The sequence below is a fragment of the Malus sylvestris genome, chromosome 8 (assembly GCF_916048215.2).
Source record: "Malus sylvestris chromosome 8, drMalSylv7.2, whole genome shotgun sequence".
Lineage (NCBI taxonomy): Eukaryota > Viridiplantae > Streptophyta > Magnoliopsida > Rosales > Rosaceae > Malus > Malus sylvestris.
This window is the reverse complement of record NC_062267.1, coordinates 12467410-12485410: the sequence shown is the minus strand read 5'-3', so window position 1 is coordinate 12485410 and position 18001 is coordinate 12467410. Positions and strand designations below refer to the sequence as shown.

At 35.4% G+C, this 18001-nt stretch overlaps 2 protein-coding genes across 4 annotated transcripts; one reads left to right on the top strand and one right to left on the bottom strand.

Annotated features, from left to right (window-relative positions):
- Positions 1–8814: 8814 nt before the first annotated feature.
- Positions 8815–13919, bottom strand: LOC126630946 (pentatricopeptide repeat-containing protein At5g11310, mitochondrial). Of its 3 annotated transcripts, none has more exons than XM_050301108.1 (4): positions 13797–13919; positions 11719–12394; positions 9546–11380; positions 8815–9398 (listed from the first exon to the last, which is right to left on the bottom strand). In XM_050301108.1, the coding sequence occupies exons 2-3, from the start codon at positions 12302–12304 to the stop codon at positions 10152–10154; spliced, it is 1815 nt and encodes a 604-aa protein (XP_050157065.1). In that variant the 5' UTR covers positions 12305–12394; positions 13797–13919; the 3' UTR covers positions 8815–9398; positions 9546–10151. The 3 variants fall into 3 exon arrangements, with proteins under 3 accessions (XP_050157065.1, XP_050157067.1, XP_050157066.1); XM_050301110.1 differs by having other exon boundaries at positions 8815–9333; XM_050301109.1 differs by having other exon boundaries at positions 8815–9315.
- Positions 13920–14445: 526 nt separating this feature from the next.
- LOC126631366 (uncharacterized) lies at positions 14446–17177 on the top strand. Its single transcript, XM_050301515.1, has 3 exons — positions 14446–14449; positions 14525–14794; positions 16228–17177. The coding sequence occupies exons 1-3, from the start codon at positions 14446–14448 to the stop codon at positions 16407–16409; spliced, it is 456 nt and encodes a 151-aa protein (XP_050157472.1). The 3' UTR covers positions 16410–17177.
- Positions 17178–18001: the final 824 nt, after the last annotated feature.

Genomic DNA, 18001 nt, shown 5'->3' with positions numbered 1-18001 from the left:
TCTTTTTTGTTTCTTATTGCAAGACCTACATCTTTTGCACAAATTATTGAGATGACCATGACAAAAACAGAAACCTCACTTTCCATTTCCCTCAAAACAACTTCCATTTCGAATTGCAATCTTTAGTTGAACCACTACTCAGTTCTCTCAGAAACTACTAAAGAGAACATCTTCTGAAAACCGCAAATCTAGTGCATATTTGAAGAAAATCTTAATCCTAAAAAAGGTTGGATTTCTTGGTGAGTTTTTTGGCCGATTTCACGTTGGTCATTTTTTGGTTTGAATATTATGTCTTTAGAATTGTAAATTTTCCAAATGGGTTTTCTGTGCAAATTTTGTTTTAGTGATTTGGGGGTTTTGTTTCCAGGAAGAGATCAACTTGTTGGTGATGAGGATATGCAACAGCAGAGGTAGTATGATGATACATCTGCATTTGATAATAAATGCGAGTAAATTGATTGGTAATTAACAATATTACCATTTAGATGTCTTTAGTTGTTCTTATTGAAAGTATTCAATTGAATTCTATTATTTATAGTGAACCATGTAAACAATGTTATGTAATTCTAAGAGGAGAGATTTAATGGCATTACTATGTTTTTAGTTCAATTCAATGATGCAAATTGTTAATTTCCTTTGCAGTTACTTTTATTTCAAGATATTGCATTCTTCTTTCAATCCTGTTGCATTGCGTGGGCATTCATTGCTAGTAAATCCTATAGCTATTAGTGTAGTATATTATTTTAATAGTTTTTTAATTAATGTAGAAGTGTGAAAAATATACAAATGTTCGTAATGGCAAGCTTTACAATTTTTGTGAAAAGTTCAACTTTGAAATTCACCACTATAATATCATAAACCATAGATTTAAAATTAATTGTAGATTGTCCTTTACGTTTACGCTCCATTCTTCTCAATGACTTTTGTTTTTTTTTTTTAATTTTCTATATTTAAAAGATAATTTTTTAGTGGATGCTGAAAGATGAACTATTCGGATAATTGATATTACGTTCAGATTTTTATGGTTAGTGAAAATATTCTTCAAAGTTTGTAAAGTCTCTAGAAACTATACAACGTTGACTCATATTTTAGTTAACTGTAAACATGGAACATGATATCAACAATTTGAACCGTTATATTTCTACATCCACTAAAAGATCATGTTTTCATAGAAGATTTGAAAAACGAAATCTGGTGAGAAGAATAGAGTTTAAACGACAATCGACAGTTAAATATAAATCTAAGGTTTGTGGATTATGGTATCAGATTTCAAGGTTAAGCCCTTCACGGAAGTGGATTATGGTATCAGATTTCAAGGTTGAGCCCTTCACGGAAGTTGTAAAGCTTGTCATTATGTGTGATTGTATATATATATATTACATTTTTCATACTTATATATTAATTATTATTAATTATTATTAGTTTTGCACTCAAACAAAAAAAAAACTATTCATGAGGGTTTGAAGGGTTTTAAAGATCAACGATGTAACCGTTGTCTAAGCGCAGAGGATGCAATCACGAGTTTTATATATTCTTTCTCATTTTTTCAACTTGTACATTAATTATTATGACTTTTTATTTATTTTGAACTGCATCTAAAAACACTATTCATGAAGGTTTGTAGGGTTTTATAAATTCTAATGATGATGTAACTATTGTCAAAGCGTAAAAGATGTGATCATGAGTGTTTACATATTTTTCCATATTTTTCACTCTTGTAAATGTATTATTATGAAAAATTTGACGGGCTTTTGTATTTTTAACGTACTTTGGAAATTTTTAATCTCACTTATGTGTGATATTAAGTACTATAGCTATTTATGTAGTACCTAGTAAGATTTTTTTTTAGAAGTTTAAAATTATCAAATTAACTTTTTTCTCAACGGGTTATCCATGTGTAAACTCGTCAATAACGGGTTTTTAATGGATGACCAGATAATAATCTGATTAGTTATTGTGTTGACTCGAAACTCATTGTTTTTGTGTCGTGTTAACACATCGTGTAAGAAATTGTCAAGTCTAACGAAAGAAGCAATGGAGAGTTAAGATGGATAGGTGCGGAGAGAGGCTTTGTGTTTCTGTGTGTATGCACGAACGTGGCTCACTCCCATTGCGAGCTTTTTCATGAAGCATCCTTTTGTTTTCCATAAATTCATGTTCTTGCATTTAACAATATATCTTCTTCAACAAAAAAAAAAAAAAAAAAAAAAACCCATATACTCTTTGATGTTTAACAACTTTGAAAGTTCAATTCATGTTTGTTATGGCATGTGTTCCTCTTCTTGTACTAAAGTTTAAATTTTCCCTTTGTAAATTAGCGTAGTTTTATTTTTTGTCGAAAATTAACGTATTTTAAGAGTAATTACATATTATATACCATATAGATTTAAAAGTTATATCAATATAGGTATATGAGTTGTCCGGGTTAAAAAATTTGGCTTTTAGCCCAAAAACATCTTTTCTGCTCCAACCCTTCTGGCCTAAAATTTTAGCCCGGAATTATTAAAGAATGAACTTAGGCTAATTTTTTTCTTAAATCATTTTTTTTATATAAATAAATATGTAGACTATTGTAAATTAATTTTATGAACATTTTAATCTAAAAAAATTTAAATTCCGATAAATATTGAAAAATCATTAAATTTTTCACAAAGCAAGCTTTCAACTTTCACCAACCATTCATCTTTCACCAACCGTTCAACTCCAAACTTTCAACTTTCACAACACTAAACTTTCAACTTTCAACACCAAACTTTTAACTTTCACCAACCGTTCAACACCAAACTTTCAACTTTCACTAACTGTTCATCAATCATCCTCTATATAAACACAGGTCCAATATTAGTTGATCACACAATCTTTCAACCTTCAATCATCCTCTAAATTCACCAATCTTTCAACTTTCAAAGAGTTTTTGTTTCCTAAAAATTCTCAATATCTCATCAATGAGTGATAGAAGAAAGCGTAGCAGGGCAATGGAGACGGCACAATACCAAGCAAGGCTTGACATTGAGGATTCATAAATGATCAACGCCGAAGCTGAACTTGTAAACTCGTTTATGCAATATGGGCACCATGGCAAATCCAGCCATTGTGGTTCTGTCACGGGGCGTTCATTCGTGCAACGTGATAGAGAAGAGTGTCATGACCAAATGATGAAAGATTATTTCATTAAGTGGCCGAGATTTCCTGCTCATGATTTTCGGAGGTGGTTTCAGATGTGGATAAAGCTTTTTGAAGCATCTTGAACGCAGTTGTCAATCATGACCACTACTTTGCAAGAAAGATAGATGTCGTAGGTCGACAAATTCTATCACCTCATCAGAAGCTCACATCTGCATTTCAAATGCTGGCTAATGGGTGCTCTGCTGACTCAACTGACGAATATTGCCGACTTGCGGAGAGTACTGCTATTAAGAACCTGAAGCGCTTCTGTCAAGTAATTCAAGCCATCTATGGAGCCACATACCTCCGCAAGCTAACTCGTGAAGACTTGAAAAGGCTTTTAGCAAGGCAGAAAAAAGAGGCTTCCCTGGCATGATAGGAAGTCTCGATTGTATGCATTGGGAGTGGAAGAATTGTCCTATTGGTTGGGCGGGCCAATTCAAGGGTCGTCATAACAAGCCAACCATCATGCTAGAGGCTATGGCATCTTACGACACATGGATTTGGCATGCATTCTTCGGCTCTTCCGGATCAAACAATGATATCAAAGTTCTTTGGTCTTCTCCTCTGCTCGATGAGGTTGTGAATGGATAGGCACCAGAATTTCAATACAAGGTAAATGGTAATAGGTATGAGCTAGGTTACTACCTAACTGATGGTATTTATCCTAGTTGGTCTACCTTTGTCAAAAGTTTTTCTCATCCCGATAGTGCAAAGAAGAAATTATTTTCGCAGAGGCAAAAGTCTTACAAGAAGGATGTGGAGAGAGCGTTCGGGATCTTACAAGCTCGATGGGCCATTGTTAGAGGGCCTGCATGATTTTGGCAACCCGAAGACCTCCATTCAATCATGATGACGTGCATAATTTTGCACAATATGATTGTGGAGGATGAATACATCGAAATTGAAGAAGATTCAAACGAAGATATGAATGATGACCAACCAACACATGCGAGAGATATTGCAAGAGATGTTGAATATCTCGCTCCAACCACATATGAGACCCGACATGATAGGGTCACCTTGGGTGAGTATATGAGACGTTTAAATAGAATTCAAGCTCCTCAAATTCATGACACACTCTGCAAGGATTTGGTTGAGCATGTGTGGCGCCGAGAAAGTGAACGTTGATGATGTTGGTTGAGCATTTATGTAATAATTGTAAGTGTACTATGTTGTTATTTGTCTACTACATTGGATAATTTATTGAATGGAGGTTGAATTATTGAAGGCATCTATTCTACATCAAAGTGTGGAATAATAAGTACAATAATTATCGAAGACATCTAGATTAAATAGAAACAATAATTAATAAGACATAAATTTAATAAAGTACATAAACCACATAATAAACAACATAAACTTAATACAAACGACAATTAATAAACTTAATTAATAAAGCACATAATTCATACACTACATAAACTTAATAATCATATCCACCATCTTCACTTGGTGATGGACTTCATTGAAATATTGGGATATAGGGTTCAAAGGAGTCATCATCTTGAAACATACTCCTTGAGGCAGACTTTTGCATAATTTTCTTTTGCTTATCACATAAGAACTTCTTCCTCTCTAGAGTGTATTTGCTGAAGTCCTTCATCATGAATTCAATTTCAAACCTATTTTCCTCCCTATCCGAGATTTCCTTCATTTGCAAACGCATTCGGGCCGCTTCTTCTTGGCGAGCGCTATGAGTTTCGTGCAATTTTGCAATTCTGGTAGCAAAGTCTCCACTCGTCGAATCTTGGGACTTCCCTTTTCTCTTTGCTTCCTTTTGCTTATCTCTTCCCGGGGGCCTTGCTAAAGAAGGAGATGGGGTCATTTCATTACACCTTCATTTCTCGGTGCGGCTTCACGTTGAAATAATATTCCCCATTGTTGATCTGCATCGGTTGCCCACCTTGGACAATCCTTGAGGACATCCCAAGCAGGTTGCAACTTAAAAACTTGATTTTTTTTGTGTTACTCTTGTCTTGTAAATTTCCATTGCTTTGTCACCCTATGCAAAAAATACATAAAAATAATTAGTTGCAAAATAATATTATGTACATGACAAATAAAATATCAAGAAAAAAAACTCACAATTTCTATGACGCTCCTTCCACTACGCATGCCAACCATGGCTCTCTCCAAGCTTCCCTTCCATAAAGTGCATGCTTTGTTGATAGTCTTCCACCGATCATAAACACCACCACCGTCCCGCCCGCCGCCGTTGCAGTTTTCTTGAAACTTTGCAATGATTTTATCCCACAAAACCTTTTTATTTTGATTTGTGCCAACTGCACCATCTTCGCTAATAGAAACCCATGCCAAGCATAAAGAAACATCTTCCTCACAAGTCCAATTACGACCTCTAACATGCTCTCTTGCCATGTTGAACAATTTGGAAATGGAGAGAAATGGTAGAAAGATAAATTGGAAGAATGGTAGGAGAAAATTGAGTTTTGTGTGGATGTTTGAACAAATACATAAGGTATTTATAGAGTTTTTGGGTAAATTTTGTGTTAAATAAATTTATTTAATTATTTTAGCCGTTGGATTTTAATTTGGGCCATTAGATCTCTTTTTTTACCGTTATATTTGAGTATATTCAATCTTAACCATTGGATTCAATGTATTTTAAAATAACATATTTTTTTTAAATGAAATTTAATCTGGACCGTTGGATTAACCAACGGTCCTTAAACGATAGTCGTCAGATGGGGAAAAGAGCCGTTGGGCTCGGGCAAGTGGCCGACATGGCCCTGACGTTGGGGTCCCACGCTATCGGGACATGATGGCAAGCAGCCCGCATGGGGCGCGTCCGCAAGTGACCGGGCCGAGACTAGCCCAAAATCATGCGAGTCCACTCGTGTTTGGGGGGAATTTGGCCCAGCTTTAGCATTTGGCTTTTAGCCCAATGTTTTAGCTTGGGTTGGGTGGTGTTTGGGGGAAAATTTTGGGGCAAAATTTGGCAAATAGCCCAGGGTTGGAGTTGGTCTTAAGGTAACATAAATATGTATTTGGGATTTGTTTGGTTTGTTATTAATTTTTTGTTTCTACGCATTGGAAGAAGAAAAATTGATGAAAACTAGGTTTTAGCTCTTGGATAAAAATGAGAACCCATAAATCCTAAAATGGTTTGTCATGCATATAATCCTTTTCTCCTCCCCTTTTCTCCTCTTCTCTCCTCTCACACTTTCCATTTTGTTTTTTTTTTTCTATAAAAAAAATTAATGTAAGATATTAACGTGACTTAATCGTGATCCTTCAAATAGGAAGAGAGACAAAGAGAGAGAAAAAAAAAAGGAACGATAATACTACTCCATAATTCACACCATTTTGTGCATTGTATCACGCATGAAATGAAATCAAATGGTAAAGCGCTGGTTTGGTATTGTTGTGCTTTGAAAAAAAACTGTTGTGAGAATAAGTGGTTGTGCTGTGAGAATAAGCGGCTGTGAAATAAATCAGCAGAGTGTTTGGTAAACTTTTTTGTAAAAGCGCTTTCGAAAAAAAAAAGATGTCTGATAGTGGGTATTTTCATTAAAGAAGCACTATAGCTCCGTGTGCTTTGAAAAAAAAGCCAGTTTTCCAAAGCTGCAAATAGCTGCTTCATCTTTTTTCTTTGATTTCAGCTTATTCTCACAGCAGCTTCCAAAAAAAGTCCTTTTTTTAGTTTACCAAACACCTAAAACCCTCACAGTTTTTTTTCATAGGTGCTTTTTTTTTAAGCACCTCACTCCCAAACCACCCCTAAGATATGTGATGCTACAAAAGAAGACAAGATTATTCATTAAAAATGTGAAATACATAGGTTTAGACCCCAAGGGCACCTAGGTGTTAAATTTCTATAAATAATAAATAGAAAATAAATATATGAATATGCACACAATAGAACAAAATTAGAGAAACCTCAATTGAGTCGAGACCAGTGTTTGACGCTATGCCTTTTAGATGATTTTCGCCTCCACACTGGTGCTTATGGTTTGGGTGTCCACATGTACCAAATAAATGAACAATCAATATGATGATCTTAACTATTACTTAAAATTATCTATTTATTAGGTACGTATGAATAATTAGATGATATCTAAGGGCTCGTTTGGGGAGTGCTTTTAAAATGATTGAAAAAAGTGTTTTTGGAATCAATCTTTAGTAAAAATGCAAGTAAATCCTAGAAAAAATATTTTCATAAAAAATGCTAATAATACCAATTATAAAATGTGTAAAATAAAAAATTACAACTAAATGGATAAAGAGATTCGCATTGAGATGCAGCTGAGTAGTGTTCATTAAAAAACAATGCATGTCTCAATCATATTATGAAGTATAAGGTGTATTTTACAAAAAGACATATCAAAACTGACCTTTTCTGCACTAAAATATATTTGAGTTTAATATAACTATTATTTTTTGGGTGAACCTGATGTCATTATTCAATCAAAACACAAAGAGATGAGGGGAGGGAGGGAGGGAGGGAGGGAGGGAGGGAGAGAGAGAGAGAGAATGGAATTGGTTTGGTCTAAAATGTGGTGGAAAAAAGCAAAACATGACGGGTGGAGTGGGGGAAGAATATCTCAAGTATTTTGTTGACTGTAACCCCATCAAACCAAAAGCCCGATGCCGTCGTTTTCCGACTTAGGGCATCGTGCCGAACCCTCCACCCCTACTCCGTCACTCAAAAGATCCATCTTTCAAATTATCTCCGTCACTCAAAAGACCCCATCTTTGAAATTATCTCCATAAAATTTTACAATACTCGGGTATATGAAATGCATTAACGTATTAAACGATTAGATTTGTAAGATTAAATTTTAACTGACTCAATCAAACCGTTCAAACATCGTTGAATTCCACATGCATTTCGTAGTTTAACTCTCTCTCTCTCTCTCTCTCTCGTTTGTGATGGCAATGGCAAAGTTTCGCTCTTTGGCTTCGATGCTGCTATGCATACAACAGACAGTCAAGAAGAAATACAACCGTGTCTTGAAAATAAGCGCACGGAGCTGTTATTGTCACGCTAAAATAGTCGTTGCATCATCCGTTTATCTTTATTGTTATTAGGAAAAGAGGTACTAGTCTGTGTTTTGTCATTGGAAGCACTCATTTAGTATGTTGGGGTTGGCTGAAAACAAAGCGCTTGACAATCCAAATCAGATCGGATCTCTTGAGACTTGTCTGTAAATCTGGTCCTCAGACATACATTATCCAATCCAATTGTTCATACAGGGTCTCTTCAAGCATGATTGACTAGCACGATCAAAATAAGTGCAAAAACCACTGCGAGATCCATCCAACTTCCACAGGGATGATACATTATCTAACATGTAATACAAATTGTACAATCCCCTTGAGATTATCTATTATGCTTCGGTATATCTATATGCCAAAATATTTCTCTGTTAGATTTTTAATCAAAGTCTAATGACAAAGATCTAACAATAAAAACTCCCTCTTATACGTCGTAGCATACTAAATTTTTTGCAAGGAAAGTGATTTTCACATACCATTTTAGCTTATTACACTGTTTAATCTTGGCTGTTGATTTAGTTTGATTTATTCACCCGATGGGCATTAATAAAGAAGTGTGTGAGTAGCTAAAAAGGATGTATGAAAATCACTTTCCTTTTCACAATACTAAAACGTGTGTTCCACACCATGTTTTCGAATAACATATATTCACTATATGAATTTCATAATCAAAACAGTTCAACTTCTAATCTTCACTTGAAGATCATCCATACAGAAAATTATTCGAATTGAAAATTACCTAGTCATCCAAATTTCTTTGGGATGAGAAGAGCAACTTCCATGGCACGAGACACCGTGGTGGTGATATATTCGGGGATAAGACTTCATCTAGCATCTAGTATACACTGTACAATCCTCTAAACACCAAACTTATCAAATGACGAAAATGCCTTGTCCATAACAAAAGAAATTGTAAAGAAAAGCTGCCAGTAAAATACAACACTCCCACAAAAACATAGAACAGCAGGTAGCTACGTTTTTAGGGTTCTTCAGCTTCTTTAATTTCTATTTACAAATACGAGAAAAAACTTCAACTTGTCTTCAATTCAACCCATACCCCGTTAATGTGTGTTCTTTGAAGCCCTTCGACAAACTCTAAATGCAAAAATCCAATGCACGTGCAAACAGAGCCTGGTTAAAAGACAAAGTCTAAGAAATATATCAGTTGTACTAATATATGTCGTGCCCCATCCTTCAAGTTACATTATTAGCCACTGCAAGTTAAAAATAACATGTTTACCAATGTGTTAAAAATATTATATTCTTAATTGAGGTTTAGCATAATCCAACTAAAGCAGTTTGACTTGACTGCACCGAAAATAATATATTCTTGATTAAAATGTCAACAGTTGGACATTTACCTGCATACAGTGTGTGTTTCAGTGGTTGACTGCCGCATATTTACCAGAAACACTGACCTCACCATCCTTTCAGGTTATGCCGGAACCCAAAAGACTCCAAAATCCAGCTTCCACCAACTTTAACTAAAGAACCATTATTGGTTGCCCCCTCGCCACTAGTCCACTTCGCATCTTAGATACATCTGGAAATTTTATCCCACCAAAACGTCATTTAGGACACACATTCAACTTATGTTTCGGTCTCTCTTTTACTTGCACCCGTACAATTTAGCTTGTACGCGTAGTGAACCTGTATTCAAACCACTTGACTTCATAACAGAAGCCCATTAGGATTCAGAACTCACATCTAAATTGCAAGAAGTTTAACATTACTAATAATCTCAATTCATGAAAGGAATCCTCCAAAAGTAGTTGCCTCACAGGTTTTCCCATATAAATATCAAAGTTTTATCAATCGGCACATGAATAAAGATTGTTTTGTTACTTCTGCCTGAAATAATTCTCAACTGCCTTTCTACTGCACCTGCAGTTAACTCACCTTCCTCGTGAAGAATGCCAACAGAATCCAAAACTTAATGTCTAGTACCAAAGAAAAGAAACTGAATATCACTGGATGTTAGCTTTTCTCTTAATATCCTCTATCAACTGGTTCGCTCTTGATACAAGATTTTCAGGCGATCTTCTAAACTTGACAAGTTCTCTTGGATCTGAACAAGTTTTTAACAAATCAGACATTGCTTCGGCCTTCTGAACTATAGACTTTCTCCTTGCACGAGATGCATCTTCATCTCTGACATATGTATCCGGCAAGTTTGTTGAATGGGGAACAGAAGACATCATTTTGCACAGCTTCCAAGCCATTTGATTCATTCCTTGTTTCCTCAACACATCATCCATTCTTTGGAAAGTAATATACTGAGGAACTAAACCCCTCCGTATCATGTCCTCAAATTCTTCAAAAGCCTCTTTGAGTTTATGCATATTGCAAAGCAAATGAATCAACATGGTGCTTGTAGCTAAATCCATATCCCATCCCCTAGATCTCATTTCCTTGCTAACTTGAATTGCCAAATCCAATCTCTCCTCCTCGCACAACATCTTCAACAAAAGTTGGAAAGTAAGCCGATCTGGGGTATATCCAGATTCAATCATTTTGGTATAAAGGTTCATTCCCTCCTCAATTTTCCCATGCTTTGAAAAGTACCTAAAGAAATAGTTATAGGTTGTTGGAGTAGGGGCAGTACCCCGACTTATCATCATCTTAAGGATCTTACTAGCCCCTACAAGGTCTCCAGCCTTGCAAAAGCCCTTTACCAGAGAATTGTATGTTGAAATGGTGGGGCCTGATTCCAGGACCAAGAAGCGCTCCATCATCCCCAGCGCCTCCTTGAACCTCCCAGCTTCCCCCAACGCATCAATTATTGGATTATATACAATAGCATTGGGCTCAACTCCTTCCCTCCTCATCTCGCTCACCAACTCAATTGCAATTTCAGGACGACGCATTCTGCAGTATCCTTCCACAAGTGTACCATACGTTACAACACTAGGTTTCACATTCTCCCTCCTCATTTCCACCCAAAGCCGCCCTGCCTGTTTCAGCTTCCTTGATCGGAACCATCCATTCAGCAGTATATTATAAACGCGAACTGATGGAATCCAATTCGGATGCAACTTCCTTTTCCTATCGAAGTATTCCGAAGCCACCCTAACGAGGCCTTCCTTAGAAAGGGAATCCAACAATACTTCAAACAAACTCATTTCTGCTTCGGAGTTGAGAAATGAGTCTAAATTACTCGCAAACTCAAAAGTCCGAATTGCTGATTCAGGCATGCCTGCATAAATTGTACCACCACCGAGAAAAAGATGATGGATTTAAAAATCAAATGAACTTATCCCGATATCAATAACCGTAAACACAAATATGATTTCAGTAACTTAAGGCTACCCCAATTAACTAACAGGTGCAAGTTCATATTTTTAATCTGTTTCAAATAGTGCGGGGCCAAAACTTACGCAGAGATTGCCAACACGTAATATCGCAAATTGAACTAAATCTTTACCAAATACAATCTATATCAGTCCAATTGAACGTGCAAATTCAATAACTAAACTCAAAATTTAAATTACATAATTCAATTAAGTACATGTATACAATCACATAGCAATGTACCTGCGCGGGTATACCGTCTAATCATGATCACAAACGTATCAGCCGAAACCAAACCAGGCTCCTCATCTCCTCCGATCCGATTGAGAATCAGAGACCAGGCGGAGTCGAACTCCCTCGACTTTGCCAGCACATTGATCACGGACCCAAAGAGCTTCGCAGAGGATCGAAACCCGGGCTGCTTCTCCGCCCAAAGAAACAGAGTGTGCAGCAATTTGGGGGACGAATCGAAGTGGTCGAACACAGCTTGTACCAGACCTTGACCCGGCTCGATTCCGGTCCGGTCCAATGCGCTCTGGAGCGATGAACCGGGGGAAATGGTTGGGTCGGTGAGCAAGTTAGCGATGGTGGAGAAGTCCATCGGTGAAAAACTGGGGCCGGAGCTAGGGTTAGGGTTTGTGTTTGGGTGTGGGAGGGAGCAGGGTACGTCGGGTGGTGAGGGCCACTTGATGATGGGGTTGCCGCGTACGGAGAGCCATGATTGGTTGGAGAAGAATCGCGGCGAGCGAGAGAGAAGATGGAGGTTAGGGTTTGGTTTGAAGAGGAAGAGGGTGAGAGAGAAAAATTGGCGGGGATTGTAAGATGGCATAACAACCGGTGAACTCTGGTAACTGAGAGACTGAGCTCCAGATTTGTTTCTTCAGTTCAGTTTGGCCTGTTCAGGGTCCTGTAAGAAACACTTTCTGAAATAGAGTAAACTGTCATTTAACCCCCTGAACTATCACGTGAGTTTTAATTTTCCCCTGAACTATTTTTTTAGCCAATTGACCCCCTAAACTATGTTAAAGTGGCCAATTAACCCCCTACTGTTAAGTATCTTTAACTCCATCCAATTTTCTGTTAGAAAGTGTCATGTGCTTGGCACATGACCACCTTTTTACATTTTATGTCTAAATCTTTACAAAGAAAACATATAAAACAAATATTAAAAAAAAAAAAAAACTTACAAACCCTAAACTTAATCATTCAAAATAATAGAAAAGGTAAGGCTTTTTATATTAACACTCCACAAAATGTTGAATGCACCCCATATTAAAATTTAATATTAAATGACTTATTTACTCTACTATGCAATGACAATTTTGACCTTATTAGATTTTAAAAAAAAATTATAAATACACCCCAAATCACTTTTAGCGTATTATTTATCTTCTCAACTATCAGACCCTCTCATCCTCCATTGTTGAACAAAACCCTAACCAATGAAATTACAAACATGTTAATTGAGAAAAATTGTTTTTGACAAATGAAACACGAAATCGATGTTTTTGAAGCTTCACATGAGGTAAGACTTCACATTTTTCATTGTTTTAGTGATTTCGATGACATCGATAATTATTTAATCTTGTGTTTGCTGCATTATTTAAACTTATATATTCATATTCATCTTTCAGGGTTCATATTGAAAAATAATGCAGCAAACGCAAGATTAAATAATTATCGATGTCATCGAAATCACTAAAACAATGAAAAATGTGAAGTCTTACCTCATGTGAAGCTTCAGAAACATCGATTTCGTGTTTCATTCGTCAAAAACAATTTTTCTCAATCAACATGTTTGTAGTTTCATTGGTTAGGATTTTGTTCAACAATGGAGGATGAGAGGGTTTTGATAGTTGAGAAGATAAATAATACGCTAAAAGTGATTTGGGGTGTATTTATAATTTTTTTTTTTTAAAACCTAATAAGGTCAAAATTGTCATTGCATAGTAGAGTAAATAAGTCATTTAATATTAAATTTTAATATGGGGTGCATTCAACATTTTGTGGAGTGTTAATATAAAAAGCCTTACCTTTTCTATTATTTTGAATGATTAAGTTTAGGATTTGTAAGTTTTTTTTTTTTAATATTTGTTTTATATGTTTTCTTTGTAAAGATTTAGACATAAAATGTAAAAAGGTGGTCATGTGCCAAACACATGACACTTTCTAACAGAAAATTGGATGGAGTTAAAGATACTTAACGGTAGGGGGTTAATTGGCCACTTTAACATAGTTTAGGGGGTCAATTGGCTAAAAAAATAGTTCAGGGGGGAAATTGAAACTCACGTGATAGTTCAGGAGGTTAAATGACAGTTTACTCTTCTGAAATATTCAAATGTTTTATAGTTACTAGCAGATGAGCACTGTGTATGAACAACTGCTCACCTCTTCTCACGTTTCTTCATCTGCAACCGCTTCATTTCATTCAAACTATTCAAAAAATATCATGATTTCACTTATGTGTATGAAAAAATGATAATGGGACAATTTCTCTTAATAAGTGCATATTTTTTATCTTATGTAAATATTTTGATATACAATTACTATTTTGCCCTCCTTATGTAAATATTGTATATCAAAACTAAGGGCAAAATATGAAAATAAGGGAAAAGTTCAAAAGATACACAATTACTATTTTGCCCCCCTTATGTCAACATTGTGTATTCAAAAGTGAGGGCAAAATTGGAAGAAAAGGGAGGCAAAAAGTTGACAAGCCTTCTTCTCTTAATTGAATAGGTATACTCAAATTATGTATTTATTTTTATTATTTTTTTATATTTTATTGTTAGTTTTAGATATATTTTGTTCATTATTTTTAGGCCAAATCGGATAAATGATCTATGTGGTCATAAGGTATTAAGAAGATAGCCCTTTGTACTAAAAAAAACTCGGATTTAAACCCCTGTGGTGTACTCTGTTAGCAAATTTAGTCCAAAAGTGATTTTTCCATTAACTATCTATTAATACATGGGTAAAATTGTATTTTGACATGTGCACTCTTCCAGTCTTTCTGCTCTCTCTGTAATTTGAATTTTCACAAAACCAGTTCTGAGAAAGTCGTCATTAAGATCCGCAGGAAGCTTCAAGACTGGCCTCTCGTTGCTTTCTACGAACAGCAAGAAAGTCGTCACTGAGATCTCCAAGTTTGCTTCGGGCTTGCTACAGCTTCATAACGAACCTGTAGAAGAAGGTGAAGCTGTTGATGATGGCGGTGGTCACGTGCCAGGAATAATGGATGAGGTTCTGATTGGTTTCTTCATTGAGATTTTAGTGATGCCGAACCGCTCGACCGACTTTCCTACAACGCTTGACCATGGTAAAGTTGCTGAATTTCACTTCAAATTGAATGCAATGTTGGTTTTGCCTATTTTCTTTGTGCCAGATGCTTTAATTTTCTAATGAAGTTGTGGAGAATTAAAAAGAAATCACGTTTCTAGGAGGAAGCTTTGATTTGTTTCGAAGAAATCGAAATTTATTCGAAAGCTGTTATGATGATTTTCGTTCAATTCAATTTTGTGTTCTACTTTTGTTATCGGAGTTGGAATCGGAGACCTCTTAATTTGTTTGTGATTGTGATACAACGATTGACAAGATAATTTGAAACAAACTAACATGATATTTGTGCTGGCAAGTTTATGCTAATTGAATTTGAATCAAACATGGTGTTGTACAAATACAAATTACAGACCTTCTTTTTATCCATACTTCTCAGACATGGTGTTGTGAAAGTACAAATTATAGACCTTGTTCTTATACATTGGACAGTATAAAGATGAGGAAGAAGAAGGTGCACACATCAAAGTACAATTTTACCCATGTATTAACAGATAGTTAACGGAAAAATCACGTTTGGACTAAATTTGCTAACAGAATCCGAGTTTTTTTAGCATAGGGGCTATCTTCCAAATACCTTATGATCATAGGGATCATTTATCCGATTTGGCCTTATTTTTATAGAGTGATTTTGTATAAAATCAATAAAAATTATAATATTAACAATATATCAACAATATTTATAGGGTAAATTACATTTTATCCCCTCAGGTTTGTGGTCGATTTCAATTCCTTATAACATCTTTAAAACATTTCACTTTCATACCTCACGTACTATTTTATTTCAATATAATACATTCATTACATTTTCTATTCATTGGTCCGTTAAGAGCTGACGTGGTTGCCACATTTGTGCTGATGTGGCAGCCACGTGGCAAAAAAAATATTTTTTTATACATTAAAAATATTATAATATTAACCTTATTAAAATAAAATAAAAAAATAAAAAATGTGGTAGCCACATCATTTTTTACCTCGCACACACATGTATTAGAATACCATAATAGATGGCACAATAAGATGGTGACAAGTTTACAAAGATCGTTATTAGTTAGTTGGTTATTTGAAGATGGGTTGTTAGAAGATAAATAGTAGCTTGTAAAGGAAGGCAAAACAGTTAATGAATTGTATTGTTGTTCTGTTATACCTTCTCGCTGTGCAACCATTGAAGATGTGGAGCTAGGTTGTAACATTAGTATCAGCCAATCGTTTGCTCCTCTCGATCCTCCTCCGTTGTATAACGCGACAAAAGTCGCACAAGAACAATGGAATCTAGAGTTTCCAATCTGAAAACCAAGATCGATGAATTCAAGACTTCTCAGGACAAATTCCGAAACAAATTCAAGACTACCCAGGATTTAATTCTTCTTCAATTACAGTTGCTTATGGCTAAATATAGTTGTGAATCTTCTGCAGCTACATCGGTGCATCAGCCATTCATCAAAATGACATCTCCTATCTCTCTTGTGAAATCGAATCAAGTCGTTCTCAAGCTTCAATCCTTCCACGAGGAAAAGATTCTAGCCCGAGAGAAAGCAGATCAGTTCTTTTCTCAGTTTCGTCAGAGATACAAGCGCAAGAGTCGCCCTTGTTTGTGATCCAATGTGCAAAAGTCGAATGTCACAGATCATGGGTACAAAATGGTTAATTCTGTCAATGAAAGATTCAAGTCTTCTGGTTTTTCTCTATCTGATGGAATTCTTATAGATTTTCCAATCCGTTTCAACGTGAGTTTCATTCTTGATGTAAAACAGATGTTAATTCCAGAAGAAATGTTGGCGTTCACCTGGGCCACAACGTGTTCGACGAATTGCTGCACTCAACAAATAATTGTGCTATTAAGTTCGAAGTCCAAGAATAAAGATCGTGTTTTGGGTTCTGAGCATTCCAAGGTGGTCAACTGTGAAGTGGGTTTTGATCCTTCCATGATCATTGATGGGGAGTATGCTGGTAATTTGGGATTGCATCATTTAGAAGCTTGTATGAACAAGAACAGAAAAAATGATAGAAAGTTCACCCTCTCTAGATTTGAAACTAGTGATTTGGAGAAATAAAGCCCTTTGGGTTTCTTGACGGCACGACTTTTCTTGCTTTCAATCCGTTTTATAAAATGTGGTACTCAGGTTGATGTGTTGTTCTCGATCGTGACTATTGCAAGGGCATTCAGGATGAGGGTGGAGGCTCCAAATTCAGGTATATGGTTGCTCCGAAAATTCTTTATCCTTGTTTGCATGAATCTGAAATTCTATTGAATATAGCCAAAGAATAGACATGATGTTGGTCTCCTTAAGTGGAAAAAATTTTGGACGAATTATTTCAGTCACAATGTCCTTAGATACTAATAAACTCTTGCCACAACTAAAGTAGTTCATTCATTGATAGGCATATTCTAATTGCTTAGTTGTGAGGGAAGTTGTAACGACTCGTCCCTAATTATTAAGGTTTTTATAATTTTATAGCTTGAATTTACAAAAATAAATACCTAAGGTAATGAAATTTCGGGGACAAAATTTTTCTTAAGGGAGGTAAGGGAGGTAGGTTGTAACGATCCATATCAAAAATTTATGTTGTGATTAATTAAAATTACAAAAATAATCCTAACGATGGAAGGGTTGACTTTTGTTGACTTTCGTCCGGAGACATGTTAGAAATTTTCTTATATTTTATTCCTATAGCACTCGTTGATGCAAACGTGTAGGTGTGATCAGAATCGAATTCGAAGTTAAAACGAAGCTTGTACGAATTTTTTAATGTAAGGGTATTTTTGTAAATTCACACTATAAAATTATAAAAACCTTAATAATTGGGGACGGGTCATTACAGAAGTAGTGAACAAAGCAAGGAAGTTATTGCTTTTGAGACTAAGTGTGTCAGTTTTGTATTTTTCAAATTGTTCTATTTTTCTTGTTTAATAGCATACATATACCATGCTAATATGACTTGTTGGTTCGAACCATCCTCATAAGTGAGTCTTCCATCAATTATTTTTTGGGAGCTTTAATATAAAAAAAGCTTTTTCAAAATTTTTATTAACAAAAAATTATTTACTAACTTTATTTAATAAAAAAGATTTAAATTTTAATGAAAATGACAAAAACTAGAAAGAACAACCAAAACAGAGAAGCCTCACGTGCAAAATAAGAAATTCCTTTTCCATCCTTGCCCCTGATTTCCATCAGCCCACTTTTGT

Coding starts and splice junctions, on each gene's coding strand:
- LOC126630946 (XM_050301108.1), bottom strand. CDS start 12,304: ATGCCATCTTACAATCCCCGCCAATTTTTCTCTCTCACCCTCTTCCTC. Junction 11,381..11,718: donor TAGACGGTATACCCGCGCAG/GTACATTGCTAT, acceptor CAATTTATGCAG/GCATGCCTGAATCAGCAATT.
- LOC126631366 (XM_050301515.1), top strand. Junction 14,795..16,227: donor TCCTACAACGCTTGACCATG/GTAAAGTTGCTG, acceptor AATCTTCTGCAG/CTACATCGGTGCATCAGCCA.